Source organism: Triplophysa rosa, linkage group LG6 (genome assembly GCF_024868665.1).
Source record: "Triplophysa rosa linkage group LG6, Trosa_1v2, whole genome shotgun sequence".
Lineage (NCBI taxonomy): Eukaryota > Metazoa > Chordata > Actinopteri > Cypriniformes > Nemacheilidae > Triplophysa > Triplophysa rosa.
Genome location: NC_079895.1, coordinates 23,899,925 through 23,924,329, shown reverse-complemented (window position 1 = coordinate 23,924,329; position 24,405 = coordinate 23,899,925). Strand labels below are relative to the sequence as shown.

General features: G+C 39.4%; 1 protein-coding gene across 1 annotated transcript in view; it reads left to right on the top strand.

Annotated features, from left to right (window-relative positions):
* The window catches only part of col4a1 (collagen, type IV, alpha 1), a 50,585-nt gene extending 27,333 nt beyond the window's left edge, over positions 1-23,252 (top strand). The window contains exons 13-52 of the mRNA XM_057336672.1: positions 1,487-1,579; positions 1,798-1,833; positions 1,982-2,041; positions 2,303-2,338; positions 2,491-2,535; positions 2,621-2,653; positions 2,927-2,987; positions 3,151-3,186; positions 3,491-3,637; positions 3,841-3,918; positions 4,040-4,123; positions 4,784-4,854; positions 6,225-6,416; positions 6,552-6,720; positions 6,804-6,896; positions 7,221-7,325; positions 8,380-8,477; positions 8,717-8,867; positions 9,000-9,113; positions 9,236-9,403; positions 9,505-9,594; positions 9,743-9,895; positions 12,066-12,164; positions 12,267-12,356; positions 12,551-12,690; positions 12,803-12,929; positions 13,040-13,120; positions 13,322-13,420; positions 13,831-13,881; positions 14,011-14,196; positions 14,448-14,581; positions 14,792-14,864; positions 14,978-15,049; positions 15,507-15,635; positions 15,727-15,825; positions 16,028-16,240; positions 16,479-16,656; positions 16,735-16,849; positions 18,356-18,528; positions 19,763-23,252. Of these exons, the coding sequence (XP_057192655.1) occupies positions 1,487-1,579; positions 1,798-1,833; positions 1,982-2,041; positions 2,303-2,338; positions 2,491-2,535; positions 2,621-2,653; positions 2,927-2,987; positions 3,151-3,186; positions 3,491-3,637; positions 3,841-3,918; positions 4,040-4,123; positions 4,784-4,854; positions 6,225-6,416; positions 6,552-6,720; positions 6,804-6,896; positions 7,221-7,325; positions 8,380-8,477; positions 8,717-8,867; positions 9,000-9,113; positions 9,236-9,403; positions 9,505-9,594; positions 9,743-9,895; positions 12,066-12,164; positions 12,267-12,356; positions 12,551-12,690; positions 12,803-12,929; positions 13,040-13,120; positions 13,322-13,420; positions 13,831-13,881; positions 14,011-14,196; positions 14,448-14,581; positions 14,792-14,864; positions 14,978-15,049; positions 15,507-15,635; positions 15,727-15,825; positions 16,028-16,240; positions 16,479-16,656; positions 16,735-16,849; positions 18,356-18,528; positions 19,763-19,847 (4,257 nt within the window). The 3' untranslated portion in view covers positions 19,848-23,252. The remainder of the gene's footprint in view (positions 1-1,486; positions 1,580-1,797; positions 1,834-1,981; positions 2,042-2,302; positions 2,339-2,490; positions 2,536-2,620; positions 2,654-2,926; positions 2,988-3,150; positions 3,187-3,490; positions 3,638-3,840; positions 3,919-4,039; positions 4,124-4,783; positions 4,855-6,224; positions 6,417-6,551; positions 6,721-6,803; positions 6,897-7,220; positions 7,326-8,379; positions 8,478-8,716; positions 8,868-8,999; positions 9,114-9,235; positions 9,404-9,504; positions 9,595-9,742; positions 9,896-12,065; positions 12,165-12,266; positions 12,357-12,550; positions 12,691-12,802; positions 12,930-13,039; positions 13,121-13,321; positions 13,421-13,830; positions 13,882-14,010; positions 14,197-14,447; positions 14,582-14,791; positions 14,865-14,977; positions 15,050-15,506; positions 15,636-15,726; positions 15,826-16,027; positions 16,241-16,478; positions 16,657-16,734; positions 16,850-18,355; positions 18,529-19,762) is intronic.
* The last annotated feature ends 1,153 nt before the right edge of the window (positions 23,253-24,405 follow it).

The window sequence follows — 24,405 nt, the reverse complement described above, 5'->3', positions numbered from 1 at the left end:
ATCTTAAAGAAATTTCTATAGCATTTTGATTTGGTAATGTTCCGTTTGTGAGCATTGTGTTCAAACTTCCAAAAAGTTATTTTGGACCAGCATTGTTTACGAGTGGTAAATAGAACTACTTTAGTATATTATATTATATCTGTCGTAAAATTCCTAGATAGACCACTATAGTGTTTTGGAATCTTATCATAGTACACTACAGGATTTCCTAATTTATATTCACAGATGAATTCACACAAATTCACAGTTAACATGGCAGAATACTTTAGGAAGTATACATTAACAGTGTAATAATTACAAAATACTGTATACTACTATTTATTAGTAAACACTATAATATTCTAGAATACTTCGATTTAAAAGATTTGTGATTTAAAACAATGCGATACAATTACAATTTAAACCGTATTTTAGGATGGATGTGTCGAACCCGAAATATTTTTTTCGAACCTGAAATAGTAATCCACTGCTGTACGTCTTTTACGTAATCATCCTCTTCTCTATGAAATGCAAAGCGGCAATACATATTTACAGCAATAGGTGGCAGTAATGAGCCATTTTAGTTTGTGATTACAAGCCAGAAGAAACTGCGTCTTGAAGGTTCCACAAACAGCAGCTACACCCTGCGTTCCATTTCGAAGGGCTCATCCCTATGCCCTAAGCCCTTCGAATGGTTTACCCTCCGGAGTGAGAGCTTTGAAGGGTTAACGGGTGTAGGGGACCAAACAACTGCTTCTTGAAGTGCCCTTCTGCGTCATCATCCCGCGCCCATAAGGAGGCGGCGTCACCACGCAAAGAATCTGCACAAAGAATCATGGGAGCCCGAAGTGACCATCAGTTGTACCCTTCGAAATCCTTCATTCTGAAGGGCCCTTTGAAGTGGCCAGTTATGAGCACTTCGGTTTGGAATGACCCTTCAATATGGCGGCCATGATTGTTGTCACTTCGAAGGGCCCTTCAGAGAGCGATATATCCCAGTTGGAACGCTGGCACCGCCAACGTATGTTGCTGGAAAAAGTATTTAACTACTTGCAAAGCTACACTGTTTAAAAAAGGGCTGAGCTACTATCTAGCTACTGACAAATGTAGTTAGTTGAGTTAGTAGCGTCGCTACTTGTAGCTAGATACTCCCCAATACTGTACAAAAAGCTCATTAACAGAAACACCTGATTGGATATTCGTATGAATATGTCTCTCTATTACTTAGTATCAGACTTAAAGGTGGGGCGTCCGATTTCCGAAATACACTTGTTTAGACAAATTCGGGGCCGAGTACCAAAACCACCTTGTAGCCAATCAGCAGTAAGTGTACAGTGCACAGGACGGACATTAGTTGAGCCGAGCGCTGACGAAAGCGAAAAATGGGGGTAGGGGTGTGTCTGTTTTGGTGATTTGAACATCAACAATGGGTAAGAGAAATCGGACACCCCGCCGTTAAAAGGCATATTTAGTCATAGTGTCATGTTTATTTCTGTTCTTCTTTAAGGGAGAAAGAGGTTTACATGGTCCCCCTGGTCCACCTGGAAAGAATGATGAAGCTACAGGTCCAGGCGTGACAACTTATATTCCTGGACCACCGGTATGATGTTATCATATTGCTAGGATTCATTCTGTTGTATAGCAATTAACCAGTATTGACAATTACCGTGAAATGAATTACTCTACAGGTACCAAACATAAAATGATGTATCGTTTTGGGTACATAATTGTACCCTACTGTGTACAATGCAATTCCATGTAACGTAAACAAATTCTTACTGAAGGCACATTTGCCCATGTGTTTTGAATGTTTTCTAGGGTGACACGGGCGATAGAGGAGATAAAGGAGAAAAAGTAAGTAGTAACACAGAATCAGTCACATATATGTGTAAATAATGTCAAACAACAACTGGGTGAACTACAGATTCATTTTTATGTAATGCAACTATCCATTGATATGTACATCTTATCTGTAAACAAACCTGTACCCTTTTGCACAAAGGCGTCTTGCTTACCACATCTACCAGGAATCAAAGGTGAGCCAGGACCACCAGGACCTCTGGTAAGTTACTGATTGTAATTTAGTAAATTATGCCGTTATGCTCTAATGGCGAAATGGATGCTTTTACTCTAATTCATTATGAGTTTTCAACACAGCGTATGTTGAGGCATAAAGAAATAACACGTTACGGTCAATGATATGATTTGTTCATATTTATTTTTATCAAAATGATTATTTGCATGATTGATTTCTAGCACTTCCATTGTTTTGTTTGGGCCCTATTACAGTAGCTCATATGAGCCTTCATTTGATGTTTTCTAGGGGAAACCAGGAAAAGATGGACTGAATGGAGAAAAGGTAGAATAGGTGGTTTTGGCCAAATGACTACTGCTTCTCATCTCAATGCAAAACCATCAGATGTTGTCCATCTGTTATTATCATTTTGATCATAATTTTTCATATACTTTTAACACAGTGCATGAGTTATTTTTTATGTATGTTTTTGATAGGGAGAAAGGGGCTTTGATGGTTTTACTGGAACTGATGGCGTAAAGGTAAATACAGTAATCTTGAATAAGCAAAAAGCACTCCGACTAAAATGACTTTTGTCTGACTAAACTATGGATTTGTTCATGTAAGGGTGACAAAGGAGAAAGAGGACCACCAGGTTATGTAAGTACTACTCTTTCTATAAGTGTAGTAAAAGATTATTCTTGAAGATAAGTATTAGAGTATACTTTAAAGTGAATATTTAAGAATATAATAGTGATATAATAAAATCTCAAAAGCTGTTCAACATGTGCTATTGCCCGAAAGGCTCAACAGTGTGAAACACACTGCAAAAACGAGACCGAGAAATGTTCAGTACCACCTAACCATTGACTTGGTGTTTTACGGCCCTGCGAAAAATCGTATGGATCAGTAATTGTAGTAATTATTTTAAAGGGTGGTGGCCATCCTGGACCCCCTGGTCCTCCTGGTCTTCCTGGAGCAGAAGGAGAGAGAGGTGAACTTACACAACATTATTCCCTGTAAAGTATACAGCTGTTTTGATGTCTGTCTAAGATGATTCACTAGTTTGGACCACCATGTTCAGAAAAACTCCCATATTAAAAAGCATACAGTTGTATAGTCTGTTTATGTATTCAGTTGTTTTCTTTGTGTGTAAGGTTACCCTGGAGAGCGTGGAAGTCCTGGTGCCCCAGGTGAGTGTGGCACAGTATATAATATATAAAGAATTCTGGCTTATTTCCAACCCATGGTTAGGTCAAAAAGGGACAAACCCCATTGTTGGGTTAAAAGAATACAAAAACCTTTAGATTTGGCCCAACCATGGGTTGAAATAAATCAGCATAGGTTAAATTATAACCCAAAGGATAGGCTCGTCGCTTTTTGACCCAGCCATGGGTCGAAACAACCCAGCATTTTTTACAGTGTTGTGTTAGGTGCAATTATGTGAGTTTCATTTAAGTCACCTCTTATTTCTCTCACATACACGGACGGCTGCAGGCAGATATATTGAAGGCCCTCCTGGACCTCCTGGTTTCCCTGGAGAGATTGGCCAAGTGGGAGACAAAGGTGCTGATGGTCAATCTCTTAGAGGAGCAAATGGAGCTGATGGACCTCCTGGACAACCTGGACCCCCAGGAGAGATCAGTAAGACTACTTCAGATATGAGTAACTTTTTCTTGCTATGGTAATAAACATTAATCGTTAACATCATGGAAAAAGCAGACTTAGCATGTTGTACTAGAAAGCGTCAATGATACAGCTACATTTTCATGAGGGAAGGGTGGTTCATTTGATTGGACATTCTGCAGTCTTTTCAGCTTGTTACCAGCATTTTTATTTTATTTTAGATGGAGATTGTAATATTGCTAAAGGACCTCCAGGTCCTCCTGGACCCTCAGGTTTGCAGGGGGAGGTGGGACAAAAAGGTGAGGCGTCCAACAGTTCATTGATTTGTTCACTAATTCAGTCATTCTGACATGCATTTATTCATTTATTCAGTGCTGATTTGTTGTCCTCAAAAGTTGTTCATAATTCCTGTTTTATCAGGTGATCAAGGCGACACATGCACTGCTTGCACAGCTTTCGGGGACCCAGGATTACCTGGCGTCCCGGGCCCAAAGGGTCAGCAAGGTGAGAAGAAATTATTGTGGATTTGTATGTTGAGGTGTCCTAATGCCTGTGTTTTTGTTTGAATGAACACTGATAGACCATTTTCAACTGAACATTTTTTATGCATTTGGTCATTCATTTACATGACAACAGCGCTTTGGGGGAACGCAAACATTTGAAAACGGGTCTCAAAGTGCAAGTTTTTGCATCTCCGTGTATAATACACTTTTTGAAAAAAATTGTCTTTACTTGGGTGACCCAAAACAATATGGCGGCTTCCGGCACTCTGTGCTGGTGCTGCTGGACATATGTATTAACGTTTCTCCAGCAAAAAGTGGATTTACTGCACCACTAAGACCAGCGGAGACACATTATTTACATTCGTCAGACAAACACAAATTTAAGTCAACCAAGGGTATTAAAAGCACTTTTGGCGCGCAGGCACGTCATGTTTCTTTACATCGCAACATCGCCATCCACTGGCCTGGCATGGATAATATTCATTTTTATTCATTTTCCTGGATCCTTGTAATGCAGACCGTTTTAACACAGCTGTCGTGTGTACTTGAAACTTTTCAAAAAGGCAAAAGAAAAACTTTTTCATTTTTCATCTTGTAAACATACTCGGAGTTGTTATGTGTTGTCCATATGTATGCATCATGCTGGATGCTTTTATTTTAGGTTTTCCTGGAGCAGCGGGGAGTAAAGGAGAGAAGGGTATATCGGGACCTTCTGGACCTCATGGAATTCCGGTATGTACATATGCCATTGTTATTAAGCAAAATGCAGTAATGATTCTGGTAATGATAGTTCCCACTGTATGCATCAGACAGATGAGTGAAAGTCTTTTCTTTCACTTTTACTACATTTTAAGATGCATTTTCTCTTCCAATCAATACTACTGTATCATTAATAGTGTTGCATCCATATTTTTTATTTTGAAAATTCTAAAAAGTGTACTGTGTACTACAGTTAAAATGTACTATTTTTGCAGAACAGTTGTGAGAATAAATAAAGTACTGTTTGACTGGATTTAAGGCCGCAGCAATCTGAGCACAATTTGAGACACTTCATTGCAACTTCATTGCAACCTTTTACAACCTTGTTTAAACCAGAGTTATTTATTTGAGTTTTTATTAATATTTTGAATTAGCTTTAATTTTTTATTTTTATTTAATATTTAGTATTTATTTTTATTATTTAAATATTTTATTTTAGTTACATTTTTAGCTATTTTGTGATATCCTTTTTGGTTTTATTATTGTTTTTATTTTTTTTAATATCGCTACTTGGGTTAAATTTAATTTATTTCAGTGTTAGTTCAGTTTCTATTTGGGGTATGGGGCGGAACTAAAGCACGTGCGCACCCGTTGCCAACAAAACACAGACATATTACCCAGTTTCACTTACATCTTTCAGCGCTGGGACGCGCCATCTATCAGTTTCAAACGATCTCCAAATCCAGCGAGATATCCACCATTTAAATAACATTCTTCACCGAAATGCAATCAAATAAAAACAGCTGAACTTCGCGAACGCAGTGCTCTCTCTCTCTCTTGCTCCAGCTGGTTGACGTGTGTGCATGTTCCTTCTCCCGCTCTCCCTGGTTGACGCATGGGCGTTTAACATAGTAAAGAAGTCAGAATGCACGATACACCGTTGCACATCCCCTTTAACAGACATGTTCTGGAATTGTTCCTGGCAATATTACTACAGTTTGATTCAGGATTTTTTTTCGGGCATCAGCCTGCATTCACACAGAATTTTCTGAAATCAAACCTTAGTAAAGTGTAGCTTGGGAGATGCATGAAAGACTACTCTGATCTTTTTCACTACTATTTGATCTTCATTTAATGATTAGTGTCTTGGAGAAAAAGTTAAAAAGAGATCTCTCATGTGATTATTTGCATTCATGCATTTGGTAGACATTTTCTTTCGAAGTAACTTAGTGTGCGTTCAGGTTATACGATATATTTATCAGTATGTTTGTGAATCAAACCTGGGGCCTTTGCTAACGTAATGCTCAAATGTTTTCAAACAAATAATGCTTGATCTAAATGCTGTCTACTAATGATGTTCAGAATCCAACCAGATTGGAACCAGACATATCTTTGTTTTTTAGGGTGTGGGTGGCACTCCAGGTTTAATGGGTGCCCCTGGTGCTCACGGCGAGCCTGGTGATATATATGTTGCGCCGGGGCTGAAAGGAGATAAGGGTTTACCTGGTACAACAGGAGAAAGAGGGTTTCCAGGCATTGATGGTATCCCAGGAACAGATGGTCGACCTGGCCAACCTGGTCCCAAAGGAGAGCCTGTGAGTACAGTTCATAATGGAAATGATGGACCTGACAATAAAGTGACAAATATTGCAAATACTTGCTTAATCCCATAGTGTGTTCTGTTAAATGTTAATTTAGCCACACAAATCTGACCTTTTTCTGGTGTTCAGGCTAGAGTTGGTATAAAGGGTGAACGTGGCCTTGACGGAGATCCAGGTGTACCTGGTCTCTCAGGTGAGAGAGGTCCCCCAGGTACTCCGGGAATTGGTCGGCCAGGTGAACATGGTGAAAAAGGCACTCCAGGGTATCCAGGTGCACCAGGAAGGCCAGGACCACCAGGTGTGTAACTGAGTTACATTTACTTAAGACTGCCCATTACTGCTGTGCTATCTGAAATAACCATAATCCCAAATATCTTGTAGGACGTAAAGGTGAATCTGGTCCAAATATAAGTTTACCTGGACCTCAGGGTTCCCCGGGGCCACGTGGGGAGACTGGCAGACCTGGTCTTCAAGGTAAATTCAAATATCTTGAAAACGTGTCACTTGGGTTTTGCATTATACCAGTAGTAAAAATAAACATACTACCGGTATATGTTATATTCCAAATACTAGGCCTATATCATATTTTTGCTAATTGATACATTGATGTTCTGACATTGTGATAATGTGTTACCACAGCGTTTTAAATAGTATTATCAAGTTATTAGATTCTGGTACGATATCGAAGTCAAGATTATGGTATCGAACCAACCTTATGTGGGACCTGTACTGTACTTGAAAACTGCATGGCTGTGAGACAGAGCGGGTTGGTGACAGCTTTATCAAATTGTCCCTCAGGTGATAGAGGTCCATCAGGTGAACCGGGGATTCCAGGATTTCCAGGAGAAAAGGGTGATCCTGGGCTGCCAGAAATTGGCTCTCCAGGTCCTCCGGGTCCAAAAGGTAAATTATATATGCTGTTTATATCAAATTTAAACAGATATATAAGTAGCCTATATCAGTTACTGGTAGAACACCATATATAATCACTATACAGGGCTATACGACTAAATGGTCGCATCTTATGACCAGTTTTCAAGAGTTTACAAGTACTCGCGCATGTGCAACCTGCAAATTTGGAATTTCTTCTAGTTATTTTATGTGGAAGGATGAGTAGAACGCGAGCCCGCCACCAGTGCAGGCTGTGTGTGATAGTCAGCTGTGCGCCAGTGGCCAGGTCACTCACGTGTCACCGTTTCCCGCTCCAGCGGACGCGCACAATCCAGGTGGTCATTGACAAGTTTACACACACACAACGTGAGCGCATTACTATGAGTCGCGGTTTGCTGTGACAGATTTCTTTAGCACGAGGACGAACGATTTGATATTTGAGATGTTTAAAACGAAACTAACCACGGAGGAGTTCAGGAAACGTCATGTATCTATAATACTTGAGACAGCACTGGATCATTTCAAATCCGTTCACAGCAAGAATGCTTTTGTTAAGTTTTATTTGACATTACATTTACATGTGTTGTGTGAACATGAGTAAAAGTGTCCTAACGTAAGAACATAACACAAGACCTTTCATTTTGCTTTGATGTGTAACACTGTAAACAATTAAATATATACTTTTTGACAAGCACAATTTGTGTTGGTTCAAATTATTTCAGATTACAGTCTCTCTATTTAACACCAATCAATAACAAAGCTTAGACTCTGCCTTAAATAAGCAGAACCAAATCTGCTGTCATCAAGTAACTTATTTGTCAGTATAAGTAATACAGTTATTTTTGGGGAAAACATTCCAGGCTGATTTAAGGTGTGCCCCTAAATTTTTTGAATGCACTCCTAAAATTTTAATTCAGGGGCCACAGTGCTCCTAGTAAAAAATGTTAGTCTGGACTCTGGTAGATGTACATGTTTGTCTGTCCAAATACATGCATAAATGATCATCAAGGTATGATTCTCTAATGTCTTTCTGTTTATCTCAACCATGTGATTTTTCTTTTGCTAGGGTATTCTGGGATTCCAGGAGCCGCTGGCCTTCCGGGAGAGACTGGTCAGCCAGGTCAGGATGGCTTTCATGGTCGTTCAGGGACACCTGGGCAAAAAGTATGGATGTCATTTAGATTTTTGATCGCTTTTTATTGGATGTCTTCAAATACTGTATACTTACCTATGAAAAAAGTACAATTTAGCAAAACGTACATACACAATATGTGCATTGTGTACATCTTTCTAATGTAAGATGTAAAGTGAGTACATATTTTTAAAAATCTTATTGAAATATCAGATAAATTAGTTCAATAATAGTGTTAATGTTTTTATTGACTTTACACTGTCTACCATAGGGTGAACCCGGCAGGGGTCTTCCAGGTCCTAAAGGCTCCATAGGTCAGCCAGGGGTGTCAGGATTTCCAGGAGAGAAGGGTAAAGCTGGTATGCCAGGGGTTCCTGGAACTGAAGGACGTACAGGTTCACCTGGGTCTCAGGGAATTAAAGGTAAAATTCTGTGTTGTTTTTTGTAATACCTTTAAATTTCAAATATCGCCGCTGTCCTTCCGAAACCTCGGATGTCCAAATTTGGGCAAAATCTGGGGTATCATAGCTTTAAATTCATGTTGATGTTTGCAGGTGACCTTGGACCACCAGGACCTCATGGTTTGGCTGGACCACCAGGGTCTCCAGGGCCTGGAGATCCTGGGCCACCTGGACCAATGGGTCCACCTGGAGGCCCTGGACTTTTCGGTGAGTCTGCCAGCAAAGTAGACAACATGTAAATTTAATAACACTAACAGGTGTATAGCATATGAATAAACATGCAGATTTCTTTACGTATTCGTTTTTAACAAGACTCCATGATGTCTCAGGTCAGACAGGTATAAAGGGAGAGAAAGGTTTACAGGGACTACCTGGTCTGGAAATGCCAGGCCCTCCAGGAAGCAAGGGTAGCCCTGGTGTCCCTGGGTTACCAGGCTTAAAGGGGTGGTCTGGAGCAGCAGGATTTCCTGGAAAAGATGGTTTTCCTGGTGAGCGTGGTAAGTGCTTCTTCATATGTTTCTGCAACTGTCCTGGCAAATCTTGGTTCACCGTAAACTACCGGTTGCTGATTAAACGTATGAATGTTATTTATTTCAAGGTCCAAAAGGACAAATGGGACAAATTGGGATTACAGGACCTCCTGGATCACCAGGTACCTTTGGAGACCCTGGGGCACCTGGGCCAAGAGGTATTGGAATGCACATTTAGAATAAGAGTTACTGAAAGTCTCAGCGGTAGATCTTTTCTCTACAGTAAATTACAAAACTTTTATTTCAAATGGTGTGTTAGTTTAAGGAGCTGAATTAGTTAAATCATCATGGTGTTGTCTCCTTCAGGTGACCCTGGCTTGACTGGACCCAGGGGAGACCCAGGGCTGACTGGTATCAAGGGTGAAAGAGGAGAGACTGGTCTTCAGGGGCCACCTGGTAACATGAGTGATGTCGACATGGGTCACATGAAAGGGGACAAAGGAGACAGTGGAAACAGAGGTATTAACAGCAAGACAGAGAGATGATATTTTTGAAGAAATTCTGCACAATAACGTGAATTAGAGTTTTAAGGAGGCATGCACCTCTGGAGGTTTATTGATTAAAGGTGGAGTGGCTGATTTGGAAAGGTGCTAACTTTAGCCTGCTAGCACTGAAATTATAATCCCACTCTATGCGATTCGCCGTCCCAAGCCACGCCTCCTACAAACACATGAATGTATTTCGTAAATCCACATAACGAATTACAAACTAAATCCATTAGATTCTTCTCGAAGCATGTACATACCTGTCCAAAAGAAAGAGAGCAACCATGGCATCGTTTTTCAGACCCTTCGCCTGCCGGAGCTGTCTCCATGTGTAAAAGCATTTTTTTCTCTTTCATGATCTGGACATTTTTTCGTCACTGCTTTTTCAAAAACAGACTTTCGTTTTGTAGATTTACTTGTTGTCGGTTCCGCAGGAAAGTTTATTTTTCGCTGTTTGTCCGCCATTCTCCCTACATTGACACAGCGGATGTGAGCGTGGCGGCGCTGATGACGTATGATGTCTGCGTGAACAGGGTGCGCAGTGGTATGCAAAATTAGTTGGCTGAAAATGTACACATGACCAGTCACAGCGTTTGGCCAGAACATTTTGATTGGGCAAACATTTTTTGCTCCCACGCCTTTCACAGACGATATATAATTATAAAAATATTATTTGACCACTATACTTCTTGATTGCTATCAGGATGTTAAAGAGTACATTCCTCAATATTTTTAAGGGCTTATTTTGGTTTATGGAGTGTCCGACAACAAGTTTATGTACATACATGATGTAAAAATACTATTATTTCGTAATAATAAGCAGTTTTTATTACCTTACTTCTTGACTGACTCTCAAATGATTCGTTCCGCGATTCATCTGTGTAATCTCCGCCTTTCCGCCAGCGTAGTCTGATCTGATTGGTCAGATAGTGTAGTCTGCTGTGATTGGTCAGATGGTCTAGTCTGCTGTGATTGGTCAAATGGTCTAGTCTGCTGTGATTGGTCAAACGCGTTCAGCATGTGTCGCAAATGGACCGCCTATCATTACTGCTGTATTACGGTTTGCACGTGGTTGGATATTAACAGTGTATAGAGAGAGATGGCGTCGATTTTTTCTTACAAGTTCGAGCCCGAGTCTGACGAATCATTCTTTAATCCTTATACAGATGCCAGTAAGAAAAAGGACTGTTTTAGACACTTCTCTTGTAACAGTTAGTTATCACGGCATACAGTGTACGGTGTTCGTATCTTCAGATGTTATTATAACTATAGTACACCACGCAGTTCTTGAAATAAAGACTTTGCGAGTTAATATGGTTGAACACTTACATTAGCGCAACGAGTTTATAGCTAACGTTAGGTAAACAAACAGTAACAACCCCAAAAATAACGGTAACGTTAGCTAAACACAGACATGAGATAACGTCACACAAATTTAATTTTAAGTAAAGACAAAAATAAAGAGTCACACTTACAGGTTGTGATTCGGTGGAGCTTACAGGTCCAAATAAAGTTGGTATTGCAACATCTTTTAAGGAAAGACGTTTAATGTATCCTGCAGTAAAGGCGCCAAGATTGATGAAGCAATCTTCGGTAAAATGACGCGCGCAAAGTAAAACGTTCGGTTTATACTCCTTTGGTGTCGTTTGAAAAATAAATAGTAACCATTTTTTCCTCAGAAGTTCTTCCTTTGGTAGTGAAAATAAGACTGACTTCGTTTCACTACATAGAACACAGCTTCTCTTAGACATGATGCACACGTCACGAACGAGCTAGTACAGTGTTTGGGGAGGAGAGAGTTAAGTTTTCGCAGTCAGTAGGCGGGGATTTTTCTAGTGACGTAGGTACATTGTGGTTAAAGATTCGGACAGGTCATGGCTTGTTCGCGTGATTCAGAGTCGATTACCTTTTTTATAAGCTAATAACTTTGTTATTTGTTCACCTTCGGATTTACAACTTGGCAGATTGCTTACATTCAAACACGGCAAAATTAAACACTTCATGAAATGTATTTTTTATGATCTCGAGGAATGTACTCTTTAAGAGATTTCCAACCAACATGACAAAAAATGTTTCTGGACAGGATCACCCAACCTGCCTTTAAAACTGAATGATCTGTAAACTCTTTCAACATTCTTTGTCAGGTGATCCTGGTCCTACAGGAACAAAGGGGTACCCTGGAACAGCCGGAGACCCTGGAATGCCGGGAAAAGATGGAATGCCAGGATTAGATGGACAGCCAGGTTAGTTCCCCAAGCAAGATTTACAAAGTCAAAATAAAAGTGTGGTGACTACTAAACTCATGTAAGGGATGAAAGCAATTGAGTTTTCCATTTCCCCTGCAGGTGACAAAGGTGACACTGGAGTTCCTGGGTTGCCAGGGCATATCGGAGACCCTGGAGACCCAGGTTCAAGAGGACACATGGGATTACCAGGTACATACTCTTCTCTTCTACATACATGATGTTACTAGGTAAGGGTCATAACAATGGTTTCTACGTTGAGATGCACCGATACTACATTTCTCCACCAATACCGATAGCCTATTAGTCATAGTTATACCGATACCAATTATTGGCCAGTATATCATTGCATCTCTATTTCTAAGTAAACCTTTTGTGGTCTTCAGGTCCAATGGGGCCAAAAGGTGGTAAAGGTACTAGTGGGTCACGGGGCCACCCTGGATTTAAGGGCTTTGAAGGGGCCAAAGGAGATAAAGGAGACCCGGGTACGGCAGAAATAGGATTCCCTGGTCCCCCTGGGGATAAGGTACGTGATTTTGCATGAACGTTAACTTCACGTCTTTTGATTTGCTGTGCTAATGGTTGACTTCTGTGGTTTTATTTCGTTTCTCTTCTCTCCACACCTTTTAATCTTTTAGGGAAATGAAGGAGCCAAAGGTTTACCTGGTGGACTTGGACAGAAGGGACATGAAGGCACAATGGGAATTCCAGGTATTCCTGGAAGTATAGGACCTAAAGGAGACCCAGGACTGACTGGTTACTCAGGCAAGTGTTAATTTTTTTTACATATTTGTATATGTTTTTATTGATTATCAACACACAACTGAGACAATAATACATAATACACTTTGCGAATCATATTCATTGCTAAACAGGTACTCCAGGGAAGCCAGGTGAGAAGGGTGCCAGTGGATTGTCGGGTTCTTCAGGAGATCCTGGATTTCCAGGGCGTCCAGGTAACTGATATGATCACACAAAGTGTTTGGTGGTTTGTTGTTGTATTTATGTGCATTTGCATTTTACATCAGAAGTATCAGACGTAGAAACTTCCTGAAATGTCAATTACAACTGTAGTCAATATAGATTTCTACAGAAAACATTGGGATGGCACTATCCAGTCATTGCTGTAAATTCTCATGAGATTGTTTTTTGACCAGGTGATCCTGGTCTACAGGGTCCTTCGGGTCCACAAGGAGACAAAGGAGAAGCAGGAGTTGATGGCATTCCTGGATTTTCTGGAGAGAGAGGAGAACCTGGTTAGTGTCTGTAGATGTAAATGTGTTTGAAGAAATGTGGAGAGTGGAATTACTGTAAGGTGTACAAACACAACCTACTGAGTGCCAACCCAAATAGCACAGGGTACGTCTGTAAGATGTCTTCTAGAGATCTGGAAAACATCTGCTGTGTAAAAACATCACACAAACGTCTTAAAAAAGCAGTTTTACATACATTCTAAATCATAAACATCTTACAGACATCATCTAAAGGTCTATATGACAACTGACAGGAAATACGTCTTGCAGATGTAAATGCTGACATCAAATAGATGTCTCCCAGATTCTCATTTTCATTCATTTTGGATGACTTACTGCTGTCATTACCGAAATTAAATCGCATGTGGCTAATAAATAAGATGCAACACGGACTCCCTTGTGTTCTTCCTCAGGTCGTCCTGGGAAAGGAGTTCCTGGTACCAGTGGTGAACCTGGCAGCAAAGGTCAGCATCACAGATCCCCAATTGTAAAAAAGAAATAACGTCTAATGTAATAACGTCTATACATAATTCACCTCATGTTTAATAAATAAATGAGGGATGTGTTAGTGAAACTCTGAAGTTTTTCTAAAGGTGATAAAGGCAACCCTGGTCATCCTGGCATTCCTGGGAGTCCAGGTATTCCTGGAAGCAAAGGAGAGAAGGGTCTGCCAGGTTTTCCAGGGGAACTAGGTCGCCCTGGAGAAATAGGATTTCCAGGACCATCCATGGACGGGCCTAAAGGAGACCGAGGATCTCAGGGGGAGCCGGGAGAAAAAGGTGAACACTGCACACCTCTCCATAGAGAACTGCTTTGATCATTAATATAGAAGAAAGCTTTATGCCTTATTAAATGAACGGTCACATTACTTATAGTTAGTTACTTATAGTTGATCTTTTTGCTCCAATGAACTTCAAAGCTTTATTAAAGGTCTAATGTGTAATTTTTTGAAGATCTATAGACAGAATTGCAATATAATACACATAACTATGTCTTTAGATGCGCTATGTCCTAATCGTTTTTACCACAGGTGTAACAGGTGCAACAGGTGAACCAGGTCTACCAGGTGCTTTTGGAGCTAAAGGAGTAAAGGGAGATGTGGGCTACCCAGGTCCACAAGGCTCTTACGGCTTAAAAGGAGACAAAGGTTTCACTGGCATTCCTGTGAGTTTACACCATCATCCACCAGCTCTATAGTTTTGCTTTTAACCTAGTCAAGTATAACAAACTGAGTCTTACGTAAATGTGTGGATATCACAAAAATCGATTCCTGTTAGGTTTTGCCCTGAGATACTCCAAGACGCCACTTGGTATCTAAATGATCTTAGGGGTAGAGAAAAAAATTGAAAGCTTTAATACATATGTGCTTATTAGGGTGAATCTGGACTACCTGGTTATAATGGACCAAAGGGTGAGATGGGACAACAGGGCGTTCCTGGTTTCCCTGGTAAGAATCTTCACCAAGTTGGACTTGGCAAAATATTGTCATTTTTTATACTTATATTAAACAGTGCTTGATAGAGATGACTGGTTTGATTCAATAGCTCTGTGTCTCTCCAGGTGCTAAGGGTGAGGTTGGAATAATAGGTTCTAGGGGTGAGATTGGTGACAGAGGATTTCCTGGGCTTAAAGGTAATAATAAACACTGTTGCATTTGTACATGAAATTGCAGAAATAATTATTTTTGTGCAGTTTGTGTTTTCTTTTTTTTTGATGAATGAATCACACTACAAAATACGAGTGTAGAGAAGTAAAAAGAGTTTGTAACCACTTTGGCTCTTAAGGAAAACTTTGAAAGGGTCCTACTGAATTATTTACGACTAACCATATTTGTACTATTAACATGATATTTATGTTCATGGTTTTTAATATCACAGTTAATGTTAACGACTGTATATTGTGACACCCTTAATCTGAAGTTTGCAACATATAGAATGTTACATATCAGGATTGTACTTGTAGCTTAGGCAGGTGGATGTCTTTTGTATTCACTTTTAAGATTGCATTAGCCTCTTGAATGAGTCTTCATAAATGGAAAAAAAAGGTATGGTGAAATGGCTAAATGACTTGAATTTTTGCAATGTTTTAGGTAATGAAGGCCCCCCTGGATCCCCCGGGCCACACACATTTGTAAAGGGAGATCCCGGTTCACCCGGACCGCAGGGTCCCCAAGGTCCACCTGGACTCGAAGGCTTCCCTGGACCAAAAGGACAAGAGGGTGACTGTTGCAAATATCTAAACTGGCAATCTTAATACAAAGAGTAACAGTAGAGATTTAAAATTTACGTGTCTGGAAACCACACTTCTAGGCATGAATGGTCCTCAAGGTTTAAAAGGAGCTGATGGGACACCTGGCTATAATGGACATCCCGGGGCAAAAGGAGAGCCTGGCCCAGCTGGAGTCACTGGTAGGTGCAAATGATATTTGATTAATATTCCTGGATGAATTTCATAGAACTAGAATACTCTTCATTCAAAAGGTTCTACACATGCAAAAACAAAAAAAGCCTTGGCAATACTATCACAATCCAAATGTACATTTTCTATTAATGCAAACAGATGCTTTTATTCTAAGCAATTTAACCTTTTTTTTAATTCTCTGTCCTATAGGACCCAGAGGTTACCCTGGACCCCCAGGGCCTGATGGTATCCCAGGTCACATTGGCCCTCCTGGTCTGTCCTCAATGGACCATGGCTTCCTGGTAACTCGTCACAGTCAGACTGTTGAAGTTCCACCATGTCCAGGGGGTACCACGCCCATATACGATGGATACTCCTTGCTTTACGTCCAGGGCAACGAGAGATCACACGGGCAAGACCTAGGTCAGTCTAACAATCATATCACACATGTACGGTAGTTAAAGGGCTCCTATTATGCTTTTTATATTGTCGCTTGATAATTAAAAAGGTGTGTGCACAGTGGGAAAGCTCAAAAGCTTCACTTTTCCAGAATTGCAAAAACAGCTGGTTTGTCAAATGTGACATAAGGATGAATCATGACAGAATTTACATAACAAAGATTAGTAAAAGATACACAGCATCTGACCCCTTTAATCTATAGGTACAGCCGGTAGCTGCCTAAGGAAGTTCAGCCCTATGCCTTTCCTCTTCTGCAACATCAACAACGTATGTAACTTTGCATCTCGTAATGACTATTCGTACTGGCTCACCTCTCCAGAGCCCATGCCCATGAGCATGGCTCCTATCACTGGCCAGAGCATTAAACCCTTCATCAGCAGGTTTGTGTCGTTTTATGACCCATTTGATCATACTTCTCATTTGTGTGTACTGTACATTCTCATGTTTGCTTGTGACAGGTGTGCGGTATGTGAAGCACCTGCCATGGTGATAGCAGTACACAGTCAGACCATCCAGATCCCACTCTGCCCTCGAGGATGGGATTCCCTGTGGATCGGATACTCTTTCGTCATGGTGAGGAGATTGTAGCAATAATTCCTAAAGAAAGCAATACTGTAAATCATTGTTAAGAGTGTTGAGATAATAAGGCAGGGCCCTAGACTGCGACCAAAACGGTCGCAAATGCGATCGTTTTTTTATAGCGTGTGAGGTTAAATTTCACAGGGTCGCATTGGTGGGAGTGCGTAAAACTAATTTTTGCCCCGCCAAAGATTTTTTGTTAACATTTAATGTGATTTATGAGTGGTGAACGAAGCATAAGTGCAGGAAAGAGAGAGCAGAGAGCTTGTGCACTCCCTCTGTCTCCAAACTGAAGTGTGTGTTTGACGACTTTCTGTGTTGCGCAGACCGAACAGCATAAAAGCATCGAGGGAATGGCATAAAAGCATCTCTCCATATGCTTTTAAAATGCTCTCATGGAACATTGATGTAATATTTTGATCATTCTGCGCAGTGCTTAATGAATTCGAACACGTCGGTTTCTGTGGAGAGACCCTCACACGTTAATCAAGCAAGGTCGGAAGACAGAATCCATGTTTCACGTGGCGCATTCAGAGAATATTACAGCCGGGTGTGAATGTTCACAAAAAACATGTTTTCTTCCCTAACAAGTGTACCGCACATGCAGCTGACATAAAGTGAAGTGTTTTCCATGTTAACTTCTACCTTTTGCGATGTCTTAACAGCTGTGAATAACAAACAACGTATCAATGTCCGCTTATAGTATGTCCGTAAAAATAAAGATGTTGTTTAAAAATAAGGTCTGGCAAATGAAGGCCAGTGGCAAAATGACAGCTTTTTGCAAAGAGGGCAATAAAGGAGGATTGTGAGGAGTGACAGGTTATATTTGTGTCAGATCATTTCATAACCAATATATAACTTGAAAGAAGTTATAAAACTTAATAACAACAACTGTATAAAATTAGCAAATACAGTGTTTCTTTACATTTATTTTGAATTTATTGGGCTCGCAGTTCACAAGTAGGGTACTTTTAACTGTGGATGACCATGGTCATCACCCACCACCGAAGACCGTTTTTGACCCAGGAAAAACCCTGCCTGTTAACCAATCAGGTTCGATTCGCCCCTACCTACAAGCGCACAGTGCACAGATAATAAAACACAAGCGTAAAAGCGCAAATATGAAGCGGTCTATAGCCAAATATTTTAAAAGACAGAGTGACAATTTACAGAATTGATTTATCAACTTCGGTCATTATGCAAGGTCATTATGATTACTATAAAAAAGTTTGCGACCAAATTGTAAGTTGGTGCGACCAACTGAGAAAGTGAGTCGCACCAGAGCGACCAGTGGGAAAAATTAGTCTAGAGCCGTGTAAGGCATAATAAACAGTCAGTTTATAATAATTCACAAAATAAATCATAAGAATTAGAAAAAGTGTGGCACTGTATAGTTCATTAGCAAGAGTGGAAGCCAAATCTCATAAATTGACATATGTCGCTCATAAGCATTATACAATTTTGGTTGATCTGTCTAATAATCTCTCTCACTCCTAACAGCACACCAGTGCTGGTGCTGAGGGTTCAGGTCAGGCTCTTGCCTCTCCTGGCTCTTGTCTGGAAGAGTTTCGCTCTGCTCCCTTCATCGAGTGTCACGGACGCGGCACCTGCAACTACTATGCTAATTCATACAGCTTCTGGCTAGCCACCATAGACGACAGCGATATGTTTACGTAAGCTTGAACACTCTTTTCAGAGCATTTATCGTAAGCATTTATTGATGGATATGACATTTTGTTTCTTACTCTTAATCATTTTATCAATATTTGTCTGTAATAACAAAGCCACACTAGGGTTTTTTTAAAGGACCCCGAGATGGATAGAGCGCAAGGATCCATCTTGTATATAATGTGAAAAATTGAACATTTACAGCCTAACATATGTGCAGTACTGTATGAATGTATTTGGATAGTTAATGATGCCTAAGATCAGTGCTTCCCAACCCTGGTCCTCGGGGCACACCTTCCAGAATGTTTTAGATTTCTCCCTATATAAAACACCTGATTCAACTCATCAATCAGGTGTTTCATATAGTCATATAGGGAGAGAACTAAAACATTCTGGAAGGTGTGCCCCGAGGACCAGGGTTGGGAAACACTGCCTAAGATCATGGTTTGCTAAACCATAAACTGTAAAAGGGATAGTTGACCCAAAATTCTGTCATCATTTACTCACTCTCAGGTTGTTCTGTATAACCTGTATAAATGTTCTGCTGAACACAAAGGAAGATATTTTTTGAAGAATGTCAGTAACCAAACAGATCTCATCCCCCATTTACTTCCATACTAGGGAAAATCAATTCTATACGAGTCAATGGAGGAAGAGATCTGTTTGTAATGACATTCTTCAAAATATCTTCTTTTGTGTTTAGCAGAATTTTTTTTTTGGTGAACAATCCCTTTAACACACAATAGATTTTAATATGCAAACTCTGCTCTTTATTTTAATTAAGTTTTAATATTTATACCATTTTTGCTTAATAATGTAAATAAAAGTCAGAGCCAAATGTAGAACACACTCTCTTTATCCACAAGGGGGTGCAATCTTTTTCTAACATCACAAGGCACCTTAATCTTCATTGTTGCCCCACAAGTATTTTCAATATTCAATTCAGTTTTATTTTATTTATACTGTATAGCGCTTTCCATCTTTGCTCTTGGTTGTTGAGGTTATTGAATATAACTGATAAGCAGTCAGTTCAAAGTCAAAAGATTAGATAAGTCGAACATTGTCAGCAAAAACTATTTTACCCGACAGTTTGTACAGAAGTTAGGCTTAATGTTCTCATTATTTTGAAATGGTGTAAATGTGACCACAGTGTCCAATGGTAAAAGTTACGCTTTAACGGTAAGAAATGTAAATGTTTTATTTTTCTGCCTTCCTTACTGTGTGTGTTGTGGTTTGCAGGAAACCTGTCCCTACAACTCTAAAAGCGGGGAGTCTACGAACTCACATTAGCAGGTGTCAGGTGTGCATGAAGAGGGTATTATAGACCAGTCTCAACATTACATCTGGTCTGTATGTTCCAGCTTTATGAACAAACAACAAAAATATATGGTGCTACTTCTATGAAAAGCCATGGAAAAACGTCAAGGAAACATGTTCAGAAAATACACACCTTCTCAAGATCCCAGAAACGGAAGATCGAGAACTTTTCTTACAGAGTGCTTAACTAACATCGTTCCGTTGTGTCTTTCATGAGTGACACCTGTTTACACTTGCACTGAGTACATCTGTTACTAAGCAGGTATCATCTTGACCAACAGTCTACATGAATGGGATGCTCTTCCGTCCAGCCCTTTTCTTATCTTTATTTATCATGCCACTGAATACTATCAAATGCAAATATCCTGTTTATTTCTGTCTCTCTTCATTTTATAGTCAACTATCACTAACATTAGAGATACGTATTGTTTTGTAATTCACAGTCAGCGAGTTTGTCAGCACCCTCTTTGTATGATGTAGGAAAGGCAAAGTTCAAGCTTTGTTGTAAATACAATTCTTTGTTTAGTACTTAACACTATGTCACCATTAACTTTTAAGGTAAATTGATTTTGTTATACTTAATTATTTATGAAAGCGTATGAGAGTTTAAGCACCAAGAGGCCTTTTCTGTCAAAAATTAATGGTTGATTACTTCCACTGCAAAGTAGCATCTTGGCACATAAACTGTAATATTCTGCACTGTTTTCTAATGCCCGCGTGTGGCCTTTAGACTGAAACCTAACATGTTTCAATTCATGCTTTTGGTGTGTATGTGTGCGTTCATGCCTGTGGGTGTGTCTGGTCCGCCTGTGTTTTGGTGCAGTAATGTTGTCATTAATCTTGGATAATGGCACAGTTTCGATCAGGTGGCCATGCTTTTTCTTGCCAGTGATTTTCCCACGAGGCCGTTCAAACTATCTTCTATAAACAGATGCTCGAATGCTCCTGTCTTCCCTTCCGTTTACTGTATGTATACACGAATCAGACATTAACAATACCTTTAACAAATCTAAGTCAGAAGGTGAATAAGTTCACCTAAAAACAAAAGTATTATTAGGTATTTTGAGCCAAGATGACTTCTGACACAACACAAAATGTGTTCCCTAAATGTTTAGGATGACTTAATCATTCCTTTTTATTTTTTCTAGATTGTAGAATAATAAAAGAAATCAAAGATGTTATATTTTAGTGTCTTCCAAATAGCTACTATTTGCCTTGAATTGGCATTTGATCAGACAGTTTCTTCAAATGCTTTTTAAACATTTCCTATCTATGCTGCGCTTTTATTGGCTGACCTTTCCTCATTTTTAGTCCAAATCATTTAAAATGTTTGTTTTTTTAAGTTATAAGTATCGGCTACAAAATTATTTAAAATATATAAGCAAATGCCTTTAGAGCAAATTATTGTTTCAGTCAAGGTATCCTCGATTAAACAGTCGTTTAACTATTTCACAAAGTGGTGATTTTGTATGAATTTGTACAATGTACAAAAATCTAAATTTTTAGAAAAAAAGCAACAATTAAACCACACCCCTAAACATAAAAAGATACTTAAACGTATTCATAGGAATTACAGTAGCCACCTTATAAAATAGTTACCATTGCCATGAGATTGCGTTTGTACCTTTCACGATTAAATTTAGCAATTAAGGTCGATGAAATTCTGTCATCTTTATATCCCCTTATTGCTTTAATACCTGACTTTTTCCCATGGAACTTAAAGGAAGTTAAAGTAACCGATTGGTAACCGAACAATGGCGGCACCCATTCACTTCTATTGTACAGTAGACACAAAACCAATGCAAGTCAATGGGTACCGCCGTTGTTCGGTTATCAACATTCTCCAAAATACCTTCTTTTGTGTTCTGCAGAGGAAAGTCATACAGGTTTGAAATGACAAGAGGGTGAGTAAATGATGACATCATTTTCATTTTTGGGTGAACTATCGCTTTAAAAAAAGTCAGAATTGTGTTTTCCTTACTATGAACAAAGTCATCATTACCAAAAGTTCTATTTTATTTTTCTTAGTTTGCTACAAAGGTCTTTCCCCTTGCACACACTAAATGAAAACTTATCTAACACTACCCGAATAAACGTATTATTGTTCTTTTGCTCGTGTTGTGTCTCGCTGAAGGCACAGAGAAGCTAAATGGAGGCATGATGCTCATGATCGCTGTTGACTTACAAAATCTTTTTGTCAGGAGTTCACATGAACTACATCTTGTTTGTTGACTTTCCATTTGACATTCTATTGACCTGGACCCAACAAACAGCCTTGGATTCCTACGTCTTGGATTACCTTCAAGCCTCGTTACAAAGGGCTTATCCAGAATGTAGAGTCTGAGGTGAAGATTTCTTGTCATGTTTCATTTGAACAACAATCTCATTGATTTTATGTTTGGTCTCAATGCATCAGATACTAGACCAGTGCACATGTCCCATCTATAAAGAGGAGTTGTTGCTTATGCTGTTTATATTTTTGTCATTTACATTACACTGATAATACTTGACTATGTAATCTACACTACTTGGCTCTACCAAAACCCCTTGTATATAAAGTTCACTACAGTACAACCAAAGCTTTTCGACATATTTAGCCAAAAGAAAATAGCTAGTTGTGTTTTAAAATTGTTTTGAAAATGTGCCTTGAATTCAGGTGTGAAGAGTCACAGATGTGTTCTAGAGCCCACACACACTTGTTCTGACTTTCTGTAATGTCACTGACCTCACACACCCCCTGGAGCTATGTGCATTGTTGTATCCATGAAAGTCCATTTCCAGGATTAACAGCTTTGTTTTGGAATACGTTCAATACTACAGAGATTGGTGACATTTGAAAAAATACTTTTCAAATAATTTCAGTGATGTCCTCCTCACCCCATACTGTGTCATACAATAAAACGTTTGTATAAATGTGTGATGATGCACGTTTGTTTTTATACCAAGAACGTTTTCATTTTATTTCTCCTACAGTTCAATAAAGTAGTAATAGTCTTTAGAGAGATTAAATTAAAGGGACTGTTCACCCAAAACTAAAAAAGTTCATAATTTATACTCCTACATGAATTACTTTATTAGAACGCAAAAGAAGATATTTTGAGAAATGTCTCAGTGGTTTGGTGCGCATACAGTGGAAGTCAATGGGTGCAAATGTTATTTGGATACCAAAGTTCTTCCAGATATCTTCTCTTGTGTTCTGCATAAGAAAGGAAGCCATACAGTTTGGAATGATATGAGTGTGACTACACGATGAAAGACTTTTCATGTTGGGATGAGCTGTTCCATGCAGTTTAACCGGATCATAATTGCTTCCAAATGCAATATACATACTTATATTGTTCTTGTGTACAATGTCTGTAAATAAAATGCACAAACACTGAAACGTTTACCCTTAAAAGGCACCTAATAACACAAATAATATTAGTACATAGCAGTGAAAATGTACACATTTAGTGTACTAAAGTGTATGCGTTAGCCTATGATGTTTAATGGGTGTAAACAAAAAAAAACAGCCTACAAATGGATTACAGCTGTAATCTGCACATCAAATTGTGACAAAAATACATTTTAACAAAAAATTACACTTGTCGTGAATTTTCCATATAAAATAACTTGACTGTTAACGGCCACAAGAGGGCACTCTAAGTACACTCATTTCTTACAACGTGGCTGCTCCATTAGAGGTCTGACTTGTAAAGTACAGGTATTAAATTACAAAGCAGTCCTAAAGTCTTTTTGCCAGAATACATTGTTTACTTTGCCTTCTGATCCTTAATTCAGAGCCAGTGTGGGAGTTTTGATTGATCTCAATATCAATTCGAATCCTATAAGCTCACGATAGATCTGGTCAAAGATGATAAACTGGGTCCTCATTTATAAAATGCTGCGTAGAAACCGACCTAATTTTGATTTTACGATCATTTCTCAAAGTGCGTACGTATGATTCATAGTACGCATAGAACGCGCGTGCACGCCTATCTGTCAGATGTGATCGTGAAATTGCGCGCAGCTGAACAGTTTCAGATTTCCGCATTTTAATGATGTCTAATTAATGTCATTTGTGTTTATGAAAGTGCACCTGGCTGTCAACGTCCAAATCCTATACGAGCGGTAAGAATGACCATATTTCCAAAATNGATGTCTAATTAATGTCATTTGTGTTTATGAAAGTGCACCTGGCTGTCAACGTCCAAATCCTATACGAGCGGTAAGAATGACCATATTTCCAAAAACTTGCAGCACCCGGACAAGCAAAAGTGCGTACGTCTGCTCAGACCCTGACGTGGCGCTAGGGCTGGGCGATATTGACCAAAATTCATATCTCTGTATTTTTTGATGAAAGGCGATATCCGATATGTATATCGATATTTTCGACAAAGTGGAATAAATGTTTACTAGCAAGTCAAAGCCTCATGTGAGATGTCACAATCACCTTTATTAAAATGGCTTGTGAAAAGAAATTCAATGACAGTTTTTTTCCCCTATTCGAAAACACACAGGGTTTTTCCTGGCTCAAAATGAGGCGGAGGTGGTGCCATCCTGATCTTGTACACACACACGTAGGC